At 44.1% G+C, this 23906-nt stretch overlaps 2 protein-coding genes across 3 annotated transcripts in view; one reads left to right on the top strand and one right to left on the bottom strand.

Annotated features, from left to right (window-relative positions):
* LOC134227385 (uncharacterized) overlaps positions 1-23906 on the top strand; it is a 174700-nt gene that overhangs the window by 92044 nt on the left and 58750 nt on the right. The window lies entirely within an intron of this gene.
* LOC134227386 (carbonic anhydrase 2) lies at positions 4385-23748 on the bottom strand. Its single transcript, XM_062708804.1, has 7 exons — positions 23265-23748; positions 9193-9317; positions 9031-9121; positions 8655-8808; positions 5647-5752; positions 5144-5392; positions 4385-4884 (listed from the first exon to the last, which is right to left on the bottom strand). Exons 1-7 carry the CDS (start codon positions 23311-23313, stop codon positions 4723-4725), a joined length of 936 nt encoding a protein of 311 aa, XP_062564788.1. The 5' UTR covers positions 23314-23748; the 3' UTR covers positions 4385-4722.

Here is a 23906-nt window from a genome sequence, read left to right as displayed (position 1 = left end):
CGATCTGACGGAACCTTTCTGGATTCCGACGGAACTTCTTCGATTCCGATGAATCCGGATACGGATCCTTTCGATTCGACGGAACTCTTCGATTCCGACGGAATCCTTCGATTCCGACGGAATCCTTCGATTCCGACGGAACTTTCGGATTCCGAGGAATCCTTCGGATTCCGACGGGAATCCTTTCGGGATTTCGACGGGAATCCTTTCGGATTCCGATTTAAATCTTTCGATTCCGACGGAATCCTTTCGGATTCCGACGGAATCCTTCGATTCCGACGGAATCCTTTCGGGATTCCGACGGAATCCTTCGGGATTCTGACGGAATCCTTTCGGATTCCGACGGAACTTTCGATTCCGAGGAACTCTTCGATCCTGACGGAATCTTCGATTCCGATGATCGGATTCCACGGAATCCTTTCGATTCCTGACGGAACCTTTCGGATTCCGACGGAATCTTTCGATTTCGATGGAATCCTTTCGGATTCCGACGGAACTCTTCGTGATCCGATCGGAATCCTTCGATCCACGGAACTTTCGGATCCGATCGGAACTTCTCGATCCGATTGAATCCTTCGATTCCACCGGAACTCTTCGATCCGACGGAACTCTTCGATCCGATCGACTTCGACTGATCGGAACCTTCGATCCCGACGGAACTTCGATCTGACGGAATCCTTTCGGGATTCCGATCGAACCTTTCGGATTCCGACGGAACCTTTCGGATTCCTGACGGAATCCTTTCGCGAATTCGATCGGGAATCCTTTCGGATCCTGACGGAATCCTCGGATTCCGACGGAACTTTCGATTCCGAGGAATCCTTTCGGATTCCTGACGGAACCTTTCGATCCGACGGAATCCTTCGGGAATCCTTTCAGAACTTTCGGGATTCCGACGGGATTCGCACGGAACTCTTTCGGGATTCCGACGGGACCTTCGCTTCTACGGACCTTTCGAATTCCGACGGAATCGCTCGGATTCCGACGGAATCTGATTCCGACTAATCTTCTGATTGACGGAATCCTTCGAATCGACTGGAATCTTTCGATTTCGACGGGAACCTTTGGATTCTCGACGGAATTTTCGATTCCGATCGGAATCCCTGGATCTTGATGAATCTTCGATTCCGACGGAATCCTTCGATCTGACGGAACTTTCGATCCTGACGGAATCCGTTCGGAATCCTTCCGTCCCGGAATCCTTCGGAACTTTCATCGACGGGAACTCTTTCGATTCCGACGGATCCTTCGGGTTTCTACGGACTCCTTTCGAGATTCCGACGGAATCGTTTCGATTCCGACGGAATCCTTCGGATCTGACTGGAATTCTTTTCGGGATTTCGACGGAATCCTTTCGAGATCCTGACTGAATTCTTTCGATTTCGACGGAACCTTTTGGATTCCGACGGAATGCTTTCGGGATTCCGGAGGAACTTTCGATTCCGACGGGAATCCTTCGGATTCTGACGGGAATCTTTCGATTCCGACGGAACTCTTCAGGATCGACGGAATCCTCTCGATTCCGACGGAACCTTCGATTCTGACGGATTCCGACGGAATCCTCTCGATTCCGACAGAATCCTTTCGATTCCAACGGGAATCCCTTCGATTCCGACGGAACTTTCGAGATTCCGACGGGAACTTTCGATCCTGACGGAATCCTTTCGGATTCCAGCGGAACTTTCGATTCCGACGGAACTTTCGATCCTGACGGAATCTTTTCGATTCCGAGATCCTTCGGTTCCACGGAAACCTTCGGATTCCGACGGAACTTTCGATTCCGATCGAACTTTTCGTGATCTGACGGAATCCTTCGATTGATCCTTCGATTCCGACGGACTTCTGGTCCTACGGACTTTCGACACGATTCTCGATTCCGACTGGAATTTTCGATTTGACGGGAATCCTTTCGAGACCTGACTCGAATTCTTTCGATTCGATAATCCTTTTTCGGAATTCCGACGGAATTTTCGATCTGACGGGAATGCTTCGGATTCCGACGGAACACTTTTGGATTCCGACGGAATCCTTTCATCGACGGGAACTTCGATCTGACGGAATCCTCGGATTCCGAACGCGACTCTGACGGAACTTTCGGATTCCGACGGAATCTGGATTCCGACGAATCTTTCGGGATTCGACGGAATGCTTTCGGATTCCGACGGGAATCCTTCGGGATTCTGACGGAACTTTCGGATTCCGACGGAATTTTCAGATTCCGACGGAATCCTTTCGAGATTCCGACGGAACTTTCGGACCGACGGGAATCCTTTCGATTCCACGGAATCTCTTCGATTCCGACGGGAATTCTTCAGGATTCCGACGGAATTCTTTCAGGATTCCGACGGAATCCTTTCGATTCCGACGGAATCTCGGATTCCAACGGAATCCTTTCGACCGACGGAATTTTCGATCCTGACGAGAATCCTTTCGCGATCCGACGGGAATCCTTTCGCGATTCCGACGGGAATCCTTTCGCGATTCGACGGGAATCCTTTCGATTCCGATGGAATCCTATCGGATTCCGACGGAACTTTCGGGATTCCGACGGAAATCCTTCGGGATTTGGTTCCAAAAGGAATCCGTTTGACATCAAAAGGGATTTTTAAAATTCTTTTGGGATTCCATTCCAAAGGAAATCTTTCTGGGATTTGGTTCCAAGGAACCTTGTGAATCAAAAGAGATTTTAATGGATTCCGTAGAAAGGCCACTTGGGAACCCAATGGAAACCTCTTATAATTCCAAAGAAAATCTTTGCGATTCCGACGAGATTCATCTTGGATTCCAAAGGAATCTCTTGAAGGAATTATGATGGAGGAAATATTTTTGGAATTTCAAAAGGAATCCTCTTTGGAATTCCAAGAACATTTTTTTGAGATTTTTTGTGGTGGTTTCCTTTCGGAAATCCAGAAAGTATTAACTTCGAAATCATGAATTCCTGCAAACTACCAGGAGGATTCTTTTCGTAATGCTAACAGGATTCCTTCGGGCCCTGAAAGGATTGTTTTGAATTCCAGAAGAATTTCTTTCGAATACCAGAAGGATCTTAGAAGGACTACTTCCGAAATCCCAGAAGGATTCTGTTCCGGATCTCGGACTTTTTCCAAAATCCCAGAAGAATTCTTTTTGAATTCCAAGAGTTTTCTTGGAATATAGAGTTTTTTGGAATCCCAGAAGTATTCCTTCCATACTCCCAGAACGATTTACTTCGGAATGTAAAATCTCAAACGGATTCCCTCCGAAATCACTAAATCCCATAATTTCGATGATTATCTTCAGAATTCAGATTGATTTCTAAATAAGAAAATTATTTTGAGTTTTTAGTAGAATGTGTTAACTTATGTATTATCATAAGACGAGTTCGTAAAATTCCATTTAGTTCCAGCACTTGATTGTACCTTTGACAGATACGTATTTCGACCTCAACAGTAAGGCCATTTTCAGTGTGTGATGGATTGCGTTTGATATCGTACTTTATCATAAATCAGATAGCATTTCATTATCATTCATTTCGTTATTGCAGTTAATTCAGAGGTAAAAATGTAACGATGCTAATTTTTCAAATACATACTTCGTCAAAGTATACCATTGCGCATTCGTTGATATATGTCTTACTTTATAACAGTTAATTTATATTTACGATTTTTGGAATTAATTTTTTGTACAGAAATGCCGAAGAAATTGTTTAATTTTTTTATAACTAATAACTTTGAAGGAATTTGAGGGATGGTTGGTTGGGTAAATCGTTTTTAGGCAAGTGATATTTTTTGTCACATAGGCTAAGTAAGTCAAACGCAGTAGGAATCACTGGTGCATCTTCCAAGATTTTCTTAAACGGTTGCAAATGGCAGCAAAATAGAATTTCCTTCAAGAATTAGACATTTTTTAAAAAATTGGAAATTGTTCGTAAAAATATGGATATAAGCGTAATATGTTCGTAAAAAATATGGAAATAATTAAAATTTCCCCAAATAATTCTGCGTATTAATTTTTGTGGAAAAAAAAATTGAACATTTTGTAATTGTATATTGCTAATATTGATTTATTTATGATTGAAATTTTTACTTTAAGGTCCTTGACAGAATCCAAGTTTCAAACTACTCGCGTTTTCGGGGGCACACCACTCGATACGGAAGCAACGCACAACTGTCATTTTTATTTTTTTCACGCATGCTGCGACGCAGCAAAGCTGAATCAACAAAAATGACAGTTTTCCGCCGCCTCCGTATCGTTGGTGTGCCCCCGAAAACGCGAGCAGTTTGAAACTTGGATTCTGTCAGGAGTGACCTTAAAAGCACTAATTTATTTTTGTTTTTTGGAAAATTCTTTTCTATTTTTGGAAACTTTGCATTATTTAGGGAAATTTAATAATTATTTATTGCTTCTACCCAATGGGCAATTTCCTTATTTTTATGAAAAATTTCTTATTTTTTAGGAGTTTTATTTTAGTGATTGAAAATTTGTTAAAATCGAAGTCAAAAGGGATTCCAGCACAAACATACATTCAACACGAGTGCAAATATTTTGAACGGTTTATTTATTTATGTTCCTACTTATTGTTTTTATTTTTTGGTAACTATATAAAAGCCCCACTTCGCTCTTATCTTTTTCAATAAATAACTTCATAAGTTGAGTATCCGCCATAGCAAAATGACGTTGTTGGCCCTAGTTTTTTTTGTACGATGACCGCGTAAAAGATGATGACCGCTTTTCCCGCGTTGATCAGAACACCCAATCCCATTGGGCATGGTCGATCTCGCTGCGCAGGCTTTCCAGTGCGGTGTTACGGGCGTTCACCTTTCGCGCGAATATTCTCCGATTGCCCAGCGGTTGCAGCGCTCGGAAGTTATCCACCATAGGGGAACCATGCATTCCGGTGTCCAGCTAGAGACAAGTAGAAAGGATGTAGTGTTAGTAAAAAATTAATCGTACCCACTGAACTTATCTAACAAAGATGAGTTCGATCTTTTAGTCGAGTACTTTATGATTCAAATGATAGAAACCATCCTTGGTTCAAAGACAGGTTTAAGATTACGAATATTTGAGATTTCATTCATTTTGACATTTTTGTCGGTTTATTCGACTTCAATAAGTCAGGTTAGGCCATGGTCATAGAGAGGTCCAAAGTAATGAATGATCTTACCATCCGGAATCGTCGAATTTGCGTAATGGAAATGTCCAGCACCTCGGGGAAGAGAATCCACGTGACCGCTTCGGAGCACGGTGGCGTGGTTAGAGAGCCTTTGTAGGTGTAGAATCGGGTCATGTCCAAATTGCCCAGCAGTGAGTTTAGCGTGAAGGTGTGGTTCAGGTGAACTTGTTGGTCGTACTCTTCGATCATGGGGAAGACCCTCATCAAAGAGGAAATCTCGTGGCTGTCGTGCTCGGTTACCTGTTGGGAAACATATGTCTTAATGATATATTTCTTTTTTTATGTGCCTTCATCGATTCCTTTTAATTTGTTTTTTGGAACAGGCTTGAGAAAAAGAAGATGTTGAAAGAGGTTAAAAGTGCTGTAGTGTGAACAATGCACATAGATCTAGGTTGGTCAACATTTAGCGGCAGAGATTTTTATTTTTTTTTTATTTGATTTTTTGAAATCTTATTATAACTATTTAAATCAATTATTGACTGGATTTTTCATACCTGATAGAAGAAACCGAGAACAGTTAGACCATCTGAATAGCCGAGAGCTTCTCCAACAGATTTGTACTTTTTATTTCGATGAATGATGTGCATCTCGAGAGGGTATCTAGAAAGAGAAAATGTGTTTACGTTACTATTAGTATCACTTGTCAATGCAACTATCCCGACGTGCTTTTCACTTCCGTCTAATTCCGTCTATAATCGTTTATAGCAAGTTTGTCTAAAGAACCCATAATTATTTTGTATGTACATTAAATAAAATGTTGAAAATTATTCCACCCTTCCACATAAATGTGGGGTTTGAGTAAGTTACCATTAGCGTGTGATTATAAATTATCACTTCAGCGTGTCTATCGGTGAGCAGCAAGCCATTAGGCTTTCAGCGATCGTGTACGTACACGCACGTTTCACTCACACTTTTACTCGGTTTGTTTGCAACCACGAGCAGCTGTCACGGCAAAATCAAATGGGATTGTTTGCAACCACGAACCTGCGTTCGTGTTGGTGAGAAATGTCGGCGAGACCCTAATGATTCGGCCTCTTCTTGGAAGATCTCCGTGGCGTGCACAGATAGCTGCTGTCATCGTATTTTGCTCCGGCCATTTGGATTACACATTTTGGCGATGCTGCCAGGTTATTTTTTTTGGATCCTGACGCTGATTTCAAAAGGTGAGTTGAATTCAAGTGGCTAATGTGTGAAGAATAAAATATTTGATAGTTAAGAAACAAAATGTGTATTGTAACATAAAGCGTCTGGTAGACCGCTGGAAAATGGATTGTGGCTCGGAAAATCACAAAGTGCGTCTGAAAGACCGCTGGAAAATGGATTTTGGTTTGGAAAATTGCAAAGCGCGTCTGGAAGACCGCTGGAAACTGGATTGTGGTTTGGAAAATCGCAAAACACGTCTGGAAGACCGCTGCAAAATGGATTGTGGTTTGGAGAATCGCAAAGCGCGTCTGGAAGACCGCTGGAAAATGGATTGTGGTTTGGAAAATCACGAAGCGTGTCTGGAAGACCGCTGCAAAATGGATTGTGGTTTGGAAAATCACAAAGCGTGGCTGGAAGACCGCTGGAAAATGGATTGTGGTTTAGAAAACCACAAAGCGCGTCGGGAAGACCGCTGGAAAATGAATTGTGGTTTGGAAAATCACAAAGTGCGTCTGGAAGATCGCTGGAAAATGGATTTTGGTTTGGAAAATCGCAAAGCGCGCCTGGAAGACTGCTGGAAACTGGATTGTGATTTGGAAAATCCCAAAGCGTGTCTGGAAAATGGATTTTGGTTTGGAAAATTGCAAAGCGCGTCTGGAAGACCGCTGGAAACTGGATTGTGGTTTGGAAAATCGCAAAACACGTCTGGAAGACCGCTGCAAAATGGATTGTGGTTTGGAGAATCGCAAAGCGCGTCTGGAAGACCGCTGGAAAATGGATTGTGGTTTGGAAAATCACGAAGCGTGGCTGGAAGACCGCTGCAAAATGGATTGTGGTTTGGAAAACCACAAAGCGCGTCTGGAAGATCGTTGAAAAACGGATTGTGGTTTGGAAAATCACAAAGCGTGGCTGGAAGACCGCTGGAAAATGGATTGTGGTTTAGAAAACCACAAAGCGCGTCGGGAAAACCGCTGGAAAATGAATTGTGGTTTGGAAAATCACAAAGTGCGTCTGGAAGATCGCTGGAAAATGGATTTTGGTTTGGAAAATCGCAAATCGCGCCTGGAAGACCGCTGGAAAATGGATTGTGGTTTGGAAAATCGCAAAGCGCGTTTGGAAGACCGCTGGAAAATGGATTGTGGTTTGGAAAATCGCAAAGCGCGTTTGGAAGACCGCTGCAAAATGGATTGTGGTTTGGAAAACCACAAAGCGCGTCTGGAAGATCGCTGAAAAACGGATAGTGGTTTGGAAAATCACAAAGCGCTTCTGGAAGACCGCTGGAAACTGGATTATGGTTTGGAAAATCCCAAAGCGCGTCTGGAAGACCACTGGGAAATGGATTATGATTTGGAAAATCCCAAAGCGCGTCTGGTTAATGGATTGTGGTTTGGAAAATCGCAAAGCGCGTCTTGAAGATCGTTGGAAAACGCATTGTGGAAGTTCAACATCGATATGTTGAAGGTCAGCATGATGGTGTTAGAATACACGTGGCTGATAGTTCGATCAAATGGACTGATAAAGATATTTATGCTGAAGGCTTTTTTTGCATTTTTTATGAGAAAAGGAGAATGTGGGGTTTGAGTAAGTTACCATCAGCGTGTGATTATAAATTTTCAGGAGAATTATCAAAAACTTTCAGTAGAAAATCTTTAAAAAATCCGAGTAAACTTCTCAGGAGTTTCTGAGGAAAGTTCTTCAGAAGTTCCTAGGAAAATTCTTTCTCAATTTCCAAGGGGGGAATTTCCGAGATTTTTTTTCGAAATTTCTGAAGAAAATTCTTCGAAATTTCCGAGAAAAGTTTTTCTGAATTCCCAAGAGAAATTCTTCCGAATTTCTACGGAATCTATTGCAATCTTTTATGGCCTACACAAAAGTTCAACGCACCGACTGCGGGCCGAAATGTTGTAGAGGTGTAGGGGCTGCGTAGAATTTAAAATCCCGATGCGTTCTAGCAAGTATGTCAAATTTCTAACTTTTATAGCCTTACGAGCTGCAACCATACGAATCCTACAGTTAAAATAATCAATACCCCCCTGAATGACCCCATTTGAAAGTTATTACTCAATCCGAATCGCTACTAAACCGATAGAACAACCCATTCAAAGTCCAATAATCATTCACATCACTCACGTCCACATTAGCTCATTCTCGAAACACCGATCACGTACCAGCCGTTAGTTAAAGCCCCCATTTTTGCCGCCAAATTCGCCGCATCCGCATTGGGATCACGTCCCCTGCGTAATTGCTTGCTTTACGACCCAGACAGGTCGATAAATGTCACGGCGTATGCTTGATGGCATCTGGCGAATTATTATTTCGTCATACTTAGTCTAGAACCCAACCCTCCCCTCATACTGACCTGATATCGTTCATGACGTGCTCGGCGCCTCGGTTGTTCTTGTCGCCCCAGTGGAAGTGTAGCCCTTCCAGCTCGTACTCGTTGCCCAGCTTTCCCCCGAAGACGTACGGGTGCTTTCCCTTCGATGGATCGGTTTTCGGTATGGAGATGGAAACTGTTGAAGGGGGGTTAGAGCGTGAGGTTGATATGAGTAAACGTCATATTTATGTTTGAAAAGAACTTCCGGTCGAAATTACGAAACGTTGAAATGTTCAACCTTGGTTCCTTGTGTTAATAATTTTGTATGGATCCTAAGGCTTGCAAATTTCTCCTTCCATAATCACAAACAAAAGTAACACTTGTCTGTGCCTCCACATGTTCGAAGTCCTATATTTACCCGAATGTCCGTTATTGTGAAGGGTGACCGGTCCCGGCAGCAGGTTGTTGTATCCGACCAACTCGATAGCCGGCATGTTCAACGGAATCGCCTGTGAAGGGAAATACATTTTTATCGTCATTCTAGTTCTGTCGTTCACGAGAGGTAATATTCTTTTTATACCCTACTGCTGGAGATGGCGATCGGCGATTGATGCTTCCCGGCACAGCTCTGGTGAGCTTTGGACCATCTACGTTGATCCGGTTTGCTGTAACCGAATCGGTGCCCGCTAACCGAGGCATTGTGAGCTGCGGAATTGAACGGGTTGGAAAGAGTGAGGAGACAGAATAAGTTTATCGTTTTGTTCAACGTGTAAGGGCGTGCTTGCGCAAAGGGTCGGTGACCACCGTATGAGTTTTATTGAGGCATTTTGGACCATTAACATGATTATGCATGATTACGTCCTATTTCGTATTATTCAGCGACTGAAACATGGAATTTCTATTCACTCATGCTGGTCAAGTGGAAGCGGTTTGAGTAATGTCAGATTCGATGACATTTATTTTCTAAAATATTTTTTATGTATCAGACAATGACACCTATTACCCTATTCCTAAAGGCAACGCCGTTTTGCACGTGCCCAACAAATTACTAACGGAGGTAAATGTCATAAAACTTCAACTTCTTTTATTACACTATAGAACCCGAGACTAGAATGTGCGCCGTACCAGCGGGGCCAGCTAGGTTTCGAAGAAACCAAGTTTTTACGACTTTTGGTTTTATAAATAGAAAAGGTGAAAAAAAATCTTGCGAAACATGAATCTGGAGAGCTACTTTTGTAACATAACGGAATGTCAAATATGATGTCGTAAACTGTTATATTTTCTATATATAATCGTTATTCTCGTTGATTTTAAGAGCTTTTTACAAACTCTGTTGTTGCTTTCTCCTGACATCGTCTAAATTAACGCGATATTATATTTCAGATATTTCTATAGAAACATGAGACATTTAGCCGAGGTGCGTTGGATGCTCGTTTCTTAAATTAACCCTTTCAGGCCCAATTTTTTCCAAGCAGTATTACACAGCAAATTTGACATGTTTCATTTGTTTTCGTGGTTAATAAATGCGGAATAACAAAATAAATGGAAACATATTTTTTGAGACGTGCTAGGTCATCAAAACTGTTCTTAAGTCCAGAAATTGCAATCTACAGCCACGTCACTCACACAGTTTTGATACGAATTCAACCATATCCATAACATATCCCAAAAGATCAACAGACATGGTTAGATGGTTTCAGGTCTTCTTGGGCTGTCCAAAATGTCATTGAGTCCAGAACATGCGATCTACAGCCACAATGCGGCTTTGTTTCGTCACTCGAAGTTTGGATATTTATTCAATCATATCCACAACATTTTTTAGAACAGCGATTCTCAACCTGGGATACAAGTACCCCTGAGGGTACCTTTGCTGGCCCAAGGGGGTACCTCGAATGAAAATGCGTAATGGCGGGTGTATTACAATTCAAATTAAAACTTTTTGATAATTGTGTATTTTTTTTTAAACTTTGAATTGTACATAATATGCATAGCGATCAAGTATATCAAATCCTATTGAATCCTACCCACCACAACCAGCACAGCGTATGAAGTTCATGAGCTGTTGAACATAAAAACAAAAGGACAAAATGTCGAGCGCCTAAAATCTAGGATCTAAAGGTTCGGAAGCGTCTATATTAGAGGCATGAAGGCTTCTTCCGAAAAAGCTCAGTAGCTTCGATGCTTGGAAGCCTCTTTATAAGCGTCTCGGAAGCCTCTTTCAAAGCAGCTCACAATCATTTTTCGAGAGACTCCAAAGCCTCCTTCCAAGAGGCTCGGAAGCCTCCTTTCAAGAGGCTCGGAAGCCTCCTTTCAAGAGGCTCGGAAGCCTCCTTTCAAGAGGCTCGGAAGCCTCCTTCAAGAGGCTCAGGCCTCCTTCCAAGAGGCTCAGAGCCTCCTTCAAGAGGCTCGGAAGCCTCCTTTCAAGAGGCTCAGAAGCCTCCTTTCAAGAGGCTCAGAAGCCTCCTTTCAAGAGGCTCGAAGCCTCCTTTCAAGAGGCTCAGAGCCTCCTTTCAAGAGGCTCAGAAGCCTCCTTTCAAGAGGCTCAAGCCTCCTTTCAAGAGGCTCAGAAGCCTCCCTTCAAGAGGCTCAGAAGCCTCCTTTCAAGAGGCTCAGAAGCCTCCTTTCAAGAGGCTCAAGCCTCCTTTCAAGAGGCCTCAAGCCTCCTTTCAAGAGGCCTGGAAGCCTCCTTTCAAGAGCTCAGAAGCCTCCTTTCCAAGAGGCTCAGAGCCTCATTTCAAGAGGCTCAGAGCTTCATTTCAAGAGGCTCAGGCCTCCTTTCAAGAGGCTCAGGCCTCCTTTCAAGAGGCTCAAGCCTCCTTTCAAGAGGCTCAGAAGCCTCCTTTCAAGAGGCTCAGGCCTCCTTTCAAGAGGCTCAGAAGCCTCCCTTTCAAGAGGCTCAGAAGCCTCCTTTCAAGAGGCTCAGGCCTCCTTTCAAGAGGCTCAGGCCTCCTTTCAAGAGGCTCAGAGCCTCCTTTCAAGAGGCTCAAGCCTCCTTTTAAGAGGCTCAGAGCCTCCTTTCAAGAGGCTCAAGCCTCCTTTCAAGAGGCTCAGAGCCTCCTTTCAAGAAACTCAGAGCCTCCTTTCAAGAGGCTCAGGAAGCCTCCTTTCAAGAGGCCTCAGAGCCTCCTTTCAAGAGGCCTGGCCTCCTTTCAAGAGGCCTCAAAGCCTCCTTTCAAGAGGCTCAGAAGCCTCCTTTCAAGAGGCTCAGAAGCCTCCTTTCAAGAGGCTCAAGCCTCCTTTCAAGAGGCTTTCTGAAGCCTCCTTTCAAAAAGCTCAAGCCTCCTTTAAGAGGCTCAGAAGCCTCCTTTCAATAGGCCTCAGAAGCCTCCTTTCAAGAGGCCCGGAAGCCTCATTTCAAGAGGCTCAGAGCTTCATTTCAAGAGGCTCAGAAGCCTCCTTCAAGAGGCCTCAGGAGCCTCCTTTCAAAAGGCTCAGAAGCCTCCTTCCAAGAGGCTCCAGAAGCCTCCTTCAAGAAGCTCAGAAGCCTCCTTTCAAGAGGCCTCAGAGCCTCCTTTCAAGAGGCTCAGGAAGCCTCCTTGCAAGAGGCTCAGGCCTCCTGCAAGAGGCTCAGGAAGCCTCCTTTCAAGAGGCTCAGAAGCCTCCTTTCAAGAGGCTCAGAAGCCTCCTTTCAAGAGGCCTCAGAAGCCTCCTTTCAAGAGGCTCAGGCCTCCTTTCAAGAGGCTCAGGAAGCCTCCTTTCAAGAGGCTCAGAGCCTCCTTTCAAGAGGCTCAGGCCTCCTTTCAAGAGGCTCAAGCCTCCTTTCAAGAGCTCAGGAAGCCTCCTTTCAAAAGAAGGCTCAGGAAGCCTCCTTTCAAGTGGCTCAGAAGCCTCCTTCAAGAGGCTCAGGCCTCCTTTCAAGAGGCTCAGAGCCTCCTTCAAGAGGCTCCAAGCCTCCTTTCAAGAGGCTCAGAAGCCTCCTTTCAAGAGGCTCCAGGCCTCCTTTCAAGAGGCTCGGAGCCTCCTTTCAAGAGGCTCAGAGCCCTCCTTTCAAGAGGCTCAGAGCCTCCTTTCAAGAGGCTCAGAAGCCTCCTTTCAAGAGGCTCAGAGCCTCCTTTCAAGAGGCTCAGAGCCTCCTTTCAAGAGGCCTCAAAGCCTCCTTTCAAGAGGCTCAGAAGCCTCCTTTCAAGAAGGCTCCAGAGCCTCCTTTCAAGAGGCCTGGAAGCCTCCTTTCAAGAGGCTCAGCCTCCTTTCAAGAGGCCTCAGAGCCTCCTTTCAAGAGGCTCAGGAAGCCTCCTTTCAAGAGCTCAGAAGCCTCCTTTCAAGAGGCTCAGAGCCTCCTTTCAAGAGGCTCAGAGCCTCCTTTCAAGAGGCTCAGGAAGCCTCCTTTCAAGAGAGCTCAGAAGCCTCCTTTCAAGAGGCTCAGAAGCCTCCTTTCAAGAGGCTCAGAAGCCTCCTTTCAAGAGCTCAGAAGCCTCCTTTCAAGAGGCTCAGAAGCCTCCTTTCAAGAAACTCAAGCCTCCTTTCAAGAGCTCAGAAGCCTCCTTTCAAGAGGCTCAGAAGCCTCCTTTCAAGAGGCTCAGAAGCCTCCTTTCAAGAGGCTCAGAAGCCTCCTTCAAGTCTCAAGCCTCCTTTCAAGAGGCTCAGAAGCCTCCTTTCAAGAGGCTCCAGGCCTCCCCTTTCAAGTGGCTCAAGCCTCCTTTCAAGTGGCTCAGAAGCCTCCTTTCCAAGAGGCTCAGAAGGCCTCCTTTCAAGTGGCTCAGAAGCCTCCTTTCAAGTGGCTCAGAAGCCTCCTTTCAAGAGGCTCAGAGCCTCCTTTCAAGAGGCTCAGAAGCCTCCTTTCAAGAGGCTCAGGAGCCTCCTTTCAAGAGGCTCAGGAGCCTCCTTTCAAGCTCAGGGCCTCCTTTCAAGAGGCCTCAGGAGCCTCCTTCAAGAGGCTCAGGAGCCTCCTTTCAAGAGGGCTCCAGGCCTCCTTTCAAGAGGCTCAGGCCTCCTTTCAAGAGGCTCAGGAAGCCTCCTTTCAAGAGGCCTCAGAAGCCTCCTTTCAAGAGGCTCAGGAAGCCTCCTTTCAAGAGAGCTCAGAGCCTCCTTTTCCAAGAGGCTCAGAAGCCTCCCTTCAAGAGGCTCAGGAAGCCTCCTTTCAAGAGGCTCCAAGCCTCCTTTCAAGAGCTCAAAGCCCCTCCTTTCAAGAGCTCAGAAGCCTCCTTTCAAGAGGCTCAGAAGCCTCCTTTCAAGAGGCTCAAGCCTCCTTTCAAGAGGCTCAAGCCTCCTTTCAAGAGCTCAAGCCTCCTTTCAAGAGCTCAGAGCCTCCTTTCAAGAGGCTCAGGAAGCCTCCTTTCAAGAGAGCTCAGAAGCCTCCTTTCAAGAGGCTCCAGAAGCCTCCTTTCAAGAGGCTCAGAAGCCTCCTTTCAAGAGGCCTCAGAAGCCTCCTTTCAAGAGGCTCAAGCCTCCTTTCAAGAGGCTCAGAGCCTCCTTTCAAGAGGCTCAGAGCCTCCTTTCAAGAGGCTCAGGAAGCCTCCTTTCAAGAGGCTCAGAAGCCTCCTTTCAAGAGGCTCCAGAAGCCTCCTTTCAAGAGGCTCAGGAAGCCTCCTTTCAAGAGGCCTCAGGAAGCCTCCTTTCAAGAGCTCAAGCCTCCTTTCAAGAGGCTCAGAAGCCTCCTTTCAAGAGCTCAAGCCTCCTTTCAAGAGGCTCAGAGCCTCCTTTCAAGAGGCTCAGAAGCCTCCTTTCAAGAGGCTCAGGCCTCCTTTCAAGAGGCTCAAGCCTCCTTTCAAGAGGCTCAGAAGCCTCCTTTCAAGAGGCTCCAGGCCTCCTTTCAAGAGCTCAAACCTCCTTTCAAGAGGCTCCGACCTCCCTCAAGAGGCCTCAGCTTTCAAGAGGCCCAGCCTCCTTTCAAGAGCTCAGGCCTCCTTTCAAGAGGCTCAGGCCCTCCTTTCAAGAGGCCTCCAAGCCTCCTTTCAAGAGGCTCAGAAGCCTCCTTTCAAGAGGCTCAGAGCCTCCTTCAAGAGGCTCAGAGCCTCCTTTCAAGTGGTTCAGGAAGCCTCCTTTCAAGTGGCTCAGAAGCCTTCCTTTCAAGAGGCTCAGCCTCAGAAGCTCCTTTCAAGAGGCTCAGAGCCTCCTTTCAAGAGGCTCAGAGCCTCCTTTCAAGAGGCCTCAGGCCTCCTTTCAAGAGGCTCAGGAAGCCTCCTTTCAAGAGGCTCAGAAGCCTCCCTTTCAAGAGAGCTCAGGAAGCCTCCTTTCAAGAGGCTCAGAAGCCTCCTTTCAAGAGGCTCCAGAGCCTCCTTTCAAGAGGCTCAGAAGCCTCCTTTCAAGAGGCTCCTGGAAGCCTCCTTTCAAGAGGCTCAGAGCCTCCTTTCAAGAGGCTCAGAGCCTCCTTTCAAGAGGCTCAGAAGCCTCCTTTCAAGAGCTCAGAGCCTCCCTTTCAAGAGGCTCAGAAGCCTCCTTTCCAAGAGCTCAGAGCCTCCTTTCCAAGAACTCAAGCCTCCCTTTCAAGAGGCTCAGAGCCTCCTTTCAAGAGGCTCAGGCCTCCTTTCAAGAGGCCTGGAAGCCTCCTTTCAGAGGCTCAGAGCCTCCTTTCAAAGAGGCTCAAGCCTCCTTTCAAGAGGCTCAAGCCTCCTTTCAAGAGGCTCAGGCCTTCTTTCAAGAGGCCTCGGGCCTCCTTTCAAGAGGCCTCAGAGCCTCCTTTCAAGAGGCTCAAAGCCTCCCTTTCAAGAAGGCTCAGGCCTCCTTTCAAGAGGCTCAGAGCCTCCTTTCAAGAGGCCTGGAAGCCTCCTTCAAGAGCTCAGAGCCTCCTTTCAAGAGGCTCTGGAAGCCTCCTTTCAAGAGGCTCCAGAGCCTCCTTTCAAGAGGCTCAGAAGCCTCCTTTCAAGAGGCTCAGCCCTCCTTTCCAAGAGGCTCCGGAAGCCTCCTTTCAAGAGCTCAGGCCTCCTTTCAAGAGGCTCAGAGCCTCCTTTCAAGAGGCTCAGAAGCCTCCTTTCAAGAGGCTCAGAAGCCTCCTTTCAAGAGGCCTCAGAGCCTCCTTTCAAGAGGCTCAGAAGCCTCCTTTCAAGAGGCTCAGAAGCCTCCTTTCAAGAGGCTCAGAGCCTCCTTTCAAGAGAGCTCAGGAAGCCTCCTTTCAAGAGCTCAGAGCCTGGCCTGAAGCCTCCTTTCAGAGGCTCAGAAGCCTCCTTTCAAGAGGCTCAAGCCTCCCTTTCAAGAGGCTCAAGCCTCCTTTCAAGAGGCCTCAGAAGCTTCCTTTCAAGAGGCTCAAGCCTCCCTTTCAAGAGGCTCAGAAGCCTCCTTTCAAAAGGCTCAGGAAGCCTCCTTCAAAAGGCTCAAGCCTCCTTTAAGAGGCTCAGGAAGCCTCCTTTCAAGAGGCCTCAGAAGCCTCCCTTTCAAGAGGCTCAGAAGCCTCCTTTCAAGAGGCTCAGAGCCTCCTTTCAAGAGCTCAAGCCTCCTTTCAAGAGGCTCGGAAGCCTCCTTTCAAGAGGCTCGGAAGCCTCCTTTCAAGAGGCTCGGAAGCCTCCTTTCAAGAGGCTCGGAAGCAACTCTACGGATACGTTTGAATAAAAATCTTAACTCGAAACAGCACAATTCGCTGCCTATATTTTCAATTTCCGAACTTCACCGTGTTTAGGACGTTCTAGCTTGTCGTAAGACATGGGCTAATGCCTGATATTTATGTACACACGGACAAGCAATTTGGCTGTGTTCACTTTTATGCATCGAACCATTTTTTCTTATGGGGTCATATATGACCGCTTGAACCAGAAAGGGTAAAGTTTTTTTTTTTTTTTTTTTTTTTTTTTTTAGAAAAAAAAAAAAAAAAAAAAAAGAAAGGGTAAAAAAATAGAATCAGAAAAGACTTCCCGGGCGCTAAAGGAAAACCACCATCGGCGCTTAATGCTGCCGAAATTTTCGCATCGGCGTGTCGATGTTCAATGTCTGTCATGCGGCTGATCTAAAATTTCTGACGCCGGTCGAAAATCTTTGGGAGTCTCAAACAATTCGAAAAAAATCAGTTGAAAATCTGACGAATTTTACGAAAAAATTGCCGTCTTAATTTTGAAGAATGCCGCGTGTATAATCCGCGGAAGAAATTTCGAAGAATATTCCACCGCAAAAATTCCGAAGAATTTCCCGAAAAAAAAAATTCTGAGCGAATTTTAAAGAATTTGCTGAGAAAATTTCGAACAAATTGCTTAGAAATTTTAAAGAATTTGCCAAGTTCATTACGAGGGTATTTGCCGATGAAATTCAAAAGAATTTTCTGAACGAGCTTCGAATAATTTTTCGAAGTAAATTTCGTAAACTTTGTGGAGGAAATTCCGAAGAATATTTCCGAGCCTACCAGCCAGCGACAGAAGAAGCTCTTGTTTACAAAAGCAGTTCCGCCCTTTTGAAATGTTGGTGCCGAATTAACGATTGGAGTTTCCGAAAAAAACATTAGAAAGAATTGCGAAGAATTTCTCGCGGGAGCTTTCGAAGAATATCCTGAGCAAATTTCGTACAATTTGCCAAAGTACAAAGTACAAATCCCGAGTTTCCATGACAATTTTGACGAAAGAATTTGCCTGGAAAATTTGAAAGAATTTCCGAAGACTTTGCTGAGGAAATTTGCTAGAAATTGCCGAAAAAAATTCGACGCGTTTCCCGAGAAAATACCAGAGAAAACTCCGAAGAATTTTGAGCATAGCATTTTCTAAAACAAAGTGACGAGGATATTTAGACGGATTTTCCCAAGAAATCTCAAAGAATTTTTCAAAAAAAAAAGTCGAAAAGTTGTTGAGAATATTTTGAAGAAAGAACTTGGTGATGAATTCAAGACAAAATTTTCAAAACGACTTATCTGCTTTTGTAAACAAAGATTCAAACGACGATTTGAAGAATCTGATAGCTCTCCCACGCAAACCAATACCATCAAAAGGTAGGTGAAGGATTCCGCTACCTATTAATTGTGTTGATTTGCGTGGGAGAGCTATCAGACTCGTCAAATCATCGTTTGAATCTTTGTTTACAAAAGCAGAAAAGTCGTTTAGAAAATTTTGTCTTGAATTTTCGAAAAAATGGCCGAGAGAATTCAAAAGCATTTGCTGGGGGAAAATCGAAGACTTTGCCGATGAAGTTTCGAAGAATTTGACGAGGAAATTTTGACATATTTCCCGAAAAAAGTCCCGAGGCATTTGCAGAATTTTGTTTTCTGAGAAATTGACGAGAAAATTTTAACGAAAGAATTTCCCGAGGAAATCCCACAGAATTTGCCGATGAAATCCCGAAACACTTTTAATTGAAGGCCGTTGGTCATCGCTGGAGATTTATAAACGCATGTGCTGCAGAGCAAGAAGTGGCAAACAATCTGTTCAGGAATATATGAAGAAATTTTCTTTTGTTTGAAAAATTAAGCACGCATTTTGAAGAGCAATTATGGAGTACTGTTAAAGTTTTTGCACTGGCAGTGCCCCAGGGTGTGTGGTTTTGCCAAAAACTATTGATCGGTATCGAAGAAATCGAAAGATTCGGTGCCTATTTGCTCAAAACAGTTTTTTGCTGTTTTCTCAAAATTGTGTAAAATGGATATATGCAGGTTCTCAAACCTGATATAGGTTCTAGACAAAATGTTCAATGCGGTATTCAGGTAGATGACTTTTGGCTTAACATGTTATTCGGCTTTTCACCAGATGACTTTCAGCCAAACGAACTTTTCCCTTTTCGAACATATTTCCGTGGAATTTCCAAAGAATTCTTATGTACAATTCAAAGAATTTCCCGGAAATTTTGTTGTAGAAATTCCAAAGAATTTGCCAATTTCAACGAATTTCTTATGCAAATTCTGAAGAATTCCCTGATGATTTTCCAAAGAATTTTCCTTTAGGAAGAGAGTTTCCCGTAAAAACTACTAAGAGTTTTCCGCGGATATTACGATGGTAATTTAGAAGATTACTCATTTAAAATTCCGTTGAGCTTTTCGTAGAAGTTTGGAGCAAATTCTCGAAGAATTGCCCACGGAATTCCAAATATTTTCTTTAGGAAATTCGAACAATTCCAAAGTTTTCCAAATTCCAAACAGTTTCATTTGGTAATTTCATAGATTTTTTTTTAACCCCGCAGAACAATTTTCTTGGGGAATTCCAAACAGCTTCCCTCGGAAATTCCAATGAATCTCCCGTGGAGATTTCATAGAATTTCCAGTAGAAACTTCAAAGTATTTCAGTTAGCAAATCCAAACAATATTTCCAAATAAATCAATACCAAATTTTCAAAATGACTTATACATCTGAAAACGGATGGGTCAATCTTGACGGTCTAAATCATGCTTGTTAAGCATCAATGTGCACTTGATGCGTCTTTGAAAGACGAACTGAGGTGATGTCTGTAAGTGTGTACGTGTAAAAATTTTGAAAACACGCTTTTTGGAACTTAGCATTATCCGATTTACTCGCAACAAGTTGCACTCGAGGGGGAATGCGGTCCCATTGTTTCGGAATTATTGAAAAATCATTGTTTTTTTTTCTCAAAAGTCCCCCTTAAAAAAAAACTTCAAAAACAATTTTTGTTTTCAAAAATTGTGGCAATACATTTTAATCAATGCAAAAACATGTAAAATGATGGTTAAAAGACTATTATTCTTCCATTTACTTCCACTATTCACTTTTTATGTATCAACAAACAGATACGTATTTCGTTTCCTACTTGGAAACTTCTTCAGTGTTTTGTTATCGACTGAAGAAAAACATTGCTCGTTAACTTTAAATATGGTGTGTAGGTAGAACGGTAGGTAGGTAAAAATTAGGGCATGTCGCTTGGACCGATTCGTCGTCGTCCCGTGGGTAGTAATTTAAACAGCCAGGTATATCCGTTTCCTTGATCTTTGTTAAGTAAGTTTAATTGTTTTTGTTTGTAAATTTCTAAGCTTTCCGCTACGTCAAGTTTCCAAGGATTTTGTATTTGTCTGAGAAGTGATATGTTGTCTTTGGTTAATTGATGATCTTCGTTAAATATATGTTCGGCTACTTTAGATTTGAAATGATAATGTATACCTTTTTCAGTGTCTTTGTTTGCTTTAGTTACTTCTGCCAAATGTTCTTTGAACCTCGTGTCTAGTGTTCGTTTTGTCTGTCCTATGTAGATTTTGTCAAAGTGTGGGCATGATATTTTAAAAACTCCAGATTTTCCTAATGCGTCAACGGGGTCTTTTGTGCTTCCAAGTAGTGTCTTAAGTTGGTTGTTTCTGCTACTGAAAACAACGGTCTAGGGTTCAGGTCCCTATTCGGGCGCCACGAGGCCTGACGGCTAGCTGCATCAAAGATATGGCAGCCATGGGGTTTGTTGGGAACTCCGGTTCCACTCAGAAGTCGACCTCGCTGCGTGACAAGTTTTCCAGTACACATCTCCATAAACGGTTTGTGGCAACCGGGATTGTAGCCCGACGGATGACCGACGCCGGGTACCTGTGTTTGGTCGAGGTGGTAGTTAACAATATGCTGCGCCAGGACGGAATCAGGGACAACAGAAGAAGGTCGGCTGTGGTGACGGCGGTCCACTCGCTGGGATGGCTGCATCCGGATGGTCATGATCAGGATCTGGACGCGCTAACGGGATTGGCCCCAGTCGCCGGGGAAGTCCAGTCGATCAGGTCACAGTACCATCTTCAGCAGTTGCCATATATCCATCCGGACATGGTTGCTCCCTCGATGCGGGCTCTGTTGCTCGACTTCTGCAATCTGGCTGCAGCTGCCGATATGGCCGTACCGGCCCAGTTCCAGATTGAGGTTTTAACGGACGTCGAGTGGGAGAACAGCTGGAAGGCAATGTCCATGGAACTGAAGATCCGCTATTTTGAACTTGTAGCCGTCCTGACGTACAAGCAGATCATCAGCAGGGCAAACACCCACCATCTCACGGTCTTGATCGCTGTGGCCAAGGCAGGGAATGTGACGGACGCCTGGCTGCAGAAAAGGGTTGATCAGTATCAAACTCTGGGTCAGCTGAGCCTCCAGGCTAACATGCTGACAGCGGAGGCGATCAGCACCGTGTTTCGTGAATTTATAGCCGTAGTTGGAATCACACCCGAACTCGTGTATAATCTCCTGTGCGCCCTTTACTCACGCGCGAATGACGTAGACGTCACGCCGTTGAAGTGGACGATCGAACAGGCGACAGGGCCGAACACATCGTCACTATCAGTAATCGCCTCAACCATCAAAAGCAAGTTTTGATTGATCATGTCGCTATACTAATGAAAATTGTGTAATTAATATGAATGCTGAAGTAGTGTGATTGGTAACCCGTTCATCTAGAGTGCGAAAATGTTTTTTTTTTTTTTCAGAAAACTGAGACTGAAAGAATAGGACTGATCATAAACTTAGTCTAAACTAAGTACTTGGAGGCTTGTAAAGAACGAAGCAGTCCAAACGGTGTTGGCCCGAGGTGAAAATGAATGGGATGCGATTTGAGATTGTCGGCGAATTCATATATTTTGAACACTCGTTACCTGTGATAATGACCAGGGTTCTTATATCAGGGTTCATTCACTTCGACAGTAGATGGGAGAGACTAGCGCGGGGTGAAAAATTCATTTTCAGTGGAAAACATAAACAAACCTGGTGGCTGCCCTATATAAAAATCCAAGATGGCTGAATCATGAAATTGGCATACTACTACACCTGTTTGTATTCACAATGATAATGACGTTAGCCGCGACGTGAAAAGACATTGCGGCTACAAATATGACCTACTACGGTTTGCGTAGCCAGCTAAAGTCTCGCTGCCTACAGACACGGACAAAACCAGCCTTGTACACACTCAGTTTTTATTTCTATAGCTCGGCAAAAATCCGCACAGCCGTGCGCCAGCAATATAAATAACTGATATTCCGGCAAAAATAGCGTTTGTTAGCTGATTTTCGGCAAATTATTTGCTGATTATCAGCAATTTTGACAGAAATCTCGGCAAAAAACATGTTTGCTGGGGCACGGCTGTGCGATTCTCGGTAAAAGTTCAACATTTTGCTGAGATCCCGGTAAAAAAGTGTGTACAATTCGTTGTTTGTCCAGTCACCCTGTATGGTCATAAAGCACGTTAATAGAAGTAGACTTTCGAATTCTCATACGGGTTTGAGCGGAGAATACTGCCCTTTGATATTGGGGACGTGGTGGAAAATGGAGAATGGAGCAGACGCATGACTCACGAGTTGTACAAAGTGTACAAAAATACAGAAATCGGTAGGCTAATAAAATAGGCAGATTACAGTGGGCTGGACATGTAGTGCGTATGCCGGAAGAGAGACCAGCAAAATTCATGATAAGCAGAGAACCTGGAAGAAGACGTCGGCTCCGGGGTAGACCCCGCACTCGCTGGCTGTGTGAAAGCGAGGAAGATACGCGTGTGGCTGGCATGCAGGAAGGCTGGCCATGGCGGCCCAAAAATGAGCAACCGGGAAAAAGACATTTCATTCGGTTTTGTTCCGGAAAACCATAATAGGTATTCAGAAAAGAACTTTATTTGGCGAAAGAAAAAACTCTTGCACAGCCTGAATGCATAAGTGGCTGCAGAAAAATTGAGTCAAAGTGATTTTCCACACAAGTTTTTTAAGTTTATTAGTCTAGTGTAATGTGAATAAAATAAGCTTGATAAACTTTCTTTCAAAGAATCAGTGATAAATATCTCTACAAAACGAGGAATTATCGCTGTATTATTGATTGATTTGCCTGATGAGCCAACTTTACATCCTAGGCCAACATTACCTCCAGTTATCCTATGTTTAGTTTGTTTTTATGTTAAGCGAAAATTTGGATGGACTTTTTCTTCCACGTGGTCCTCCACCTTCTGACAAAAGCTGCTTTGCTATTTTTTGAAACCACATGATGAAGTGAAAACACTGGATTGCTTCGACCGAACGCGTTAATTTACTGCAGGTAAACTTTAGTCATATGAAAATGTTATCAGAAGTTTTTATTTCACATATTATGATTTTCGCCTTTTATCATGAAGTTTTTATGAAAAAAAAAAACCCAAAATGTTAATTTCCGCTATCAAAAATCTTGCAAATCGTTTCACGAGTTTCACGAGGTTTTCCGATTCGATCTATTATATCTATCAAACAGATTCTTCTTCTTCATTGACATTACATCCCGCTGAGGTATTGCCGCCTCCACAGTTATTAACTGCGAAGTTTCAAAGCCAATTAACCATTTTTTTATTTGTATATCATGAGGTCAACACGATGATACTTTTATGCCTAGGGAAGCCGAGATAATGTCCAACCAGAAAATTTCCTAGACTGGACCGGAAATCGAACCTAGCTACCCTCACCATGTTCTTGCTTTGTAGCCGTGCATCTCACCACACGGCTGAGGAAGGCCCCTAATCAAACAGATTATGAAGTTGCAATAACAGCATTTGATTGCTTTATCTAAAGCAGTTTGATCGATGTTCTTCTTTATCTTTATTGCACTGCGATGGCATTGGTACTTGGATTAATACTTTAGTCTTCACAGCAGCAATTGCACATTCATTATCTAATAATTCGTACTATCCACGTCTTTGCACTCTAGCTTGTCCTTACATGTTATTATTTACAATTTCTTATCATATGCGGAACAGATGAACCAGTAATGCGATAAATGCATCACAATGATCGCAAAATTAAGTCACTTATAAACAGTCCCTTATCAAGGATCGCATCTAATGCTTTCGTCACCGATAGTTATCCAGAAATTCATTGTTCACCAACATTCTCACCTCCAAAGATCAACAGCGCTGCAAACACAGTTTCTAAATAGAGCTTCATCTTCTGTCAATAAGACCTGCTTCAAGAACTACAGCACGAGAACTAATAAAACTGAACACGATCGTGGTTGATCCAAATTCAACCGTATTTTTTTTCCGACTGGCAGTGGCGATCACACGAGCAATTAGCACCCACCCACCGACCTAGCGATGCGCTTATCCTCCTGTTTGCCGAATCACTTAAAACCTTCCACCGGATCACCTGAACCCTTACTCAACGGACTAATCATAAAGCCGCCTGCACTCGAGAATCTTCTTTCTGTCCCAAACACTTGCACTTCGTCCTTCCGCCAACTTGAGCTCCGTCTGCCAAAGTCTTCATCGACTGCCCTGGATCACACCGCCCGGTACTGAGTTGACTAGCAAGTCTTGCTCCTACGATGGCTTCCGCGGCCTCTCCGCTTGATTAACGATTGATAACTGATTCTGCCGCAACGGTGATGATAGTGTTTTATATAATTGCCATTTTCAAGCGTTGTTCTGGTGGTTCTACGATGGTGGCGTTCAGTCGCCATTTACAAGGCATATGCGAAGTTATTTTAGGACTCCAGTCGTCGGGAACAATCTTCATTTTCTGTCAAAATTCCTGTCGCG

Source organism: Armigeres subalbatus, chromosome 3 (assembly GCF_024139115.2).
Source record: "Armigeres subalbatus isolate Guangzhou_Male chromosome 3, GZ_Asu_2, whole genome shotgun sequence".
NCBI lineage: Eukaryota > Metazoa > Arthropoda > Insecta > Diptera > Culicidae > Armigeres > Armigeres subalbatus.
Note: the sequence above shows the minus strand (reverse complement) of the source record. Positions and strands in the feature narration are given on the sequence as shown.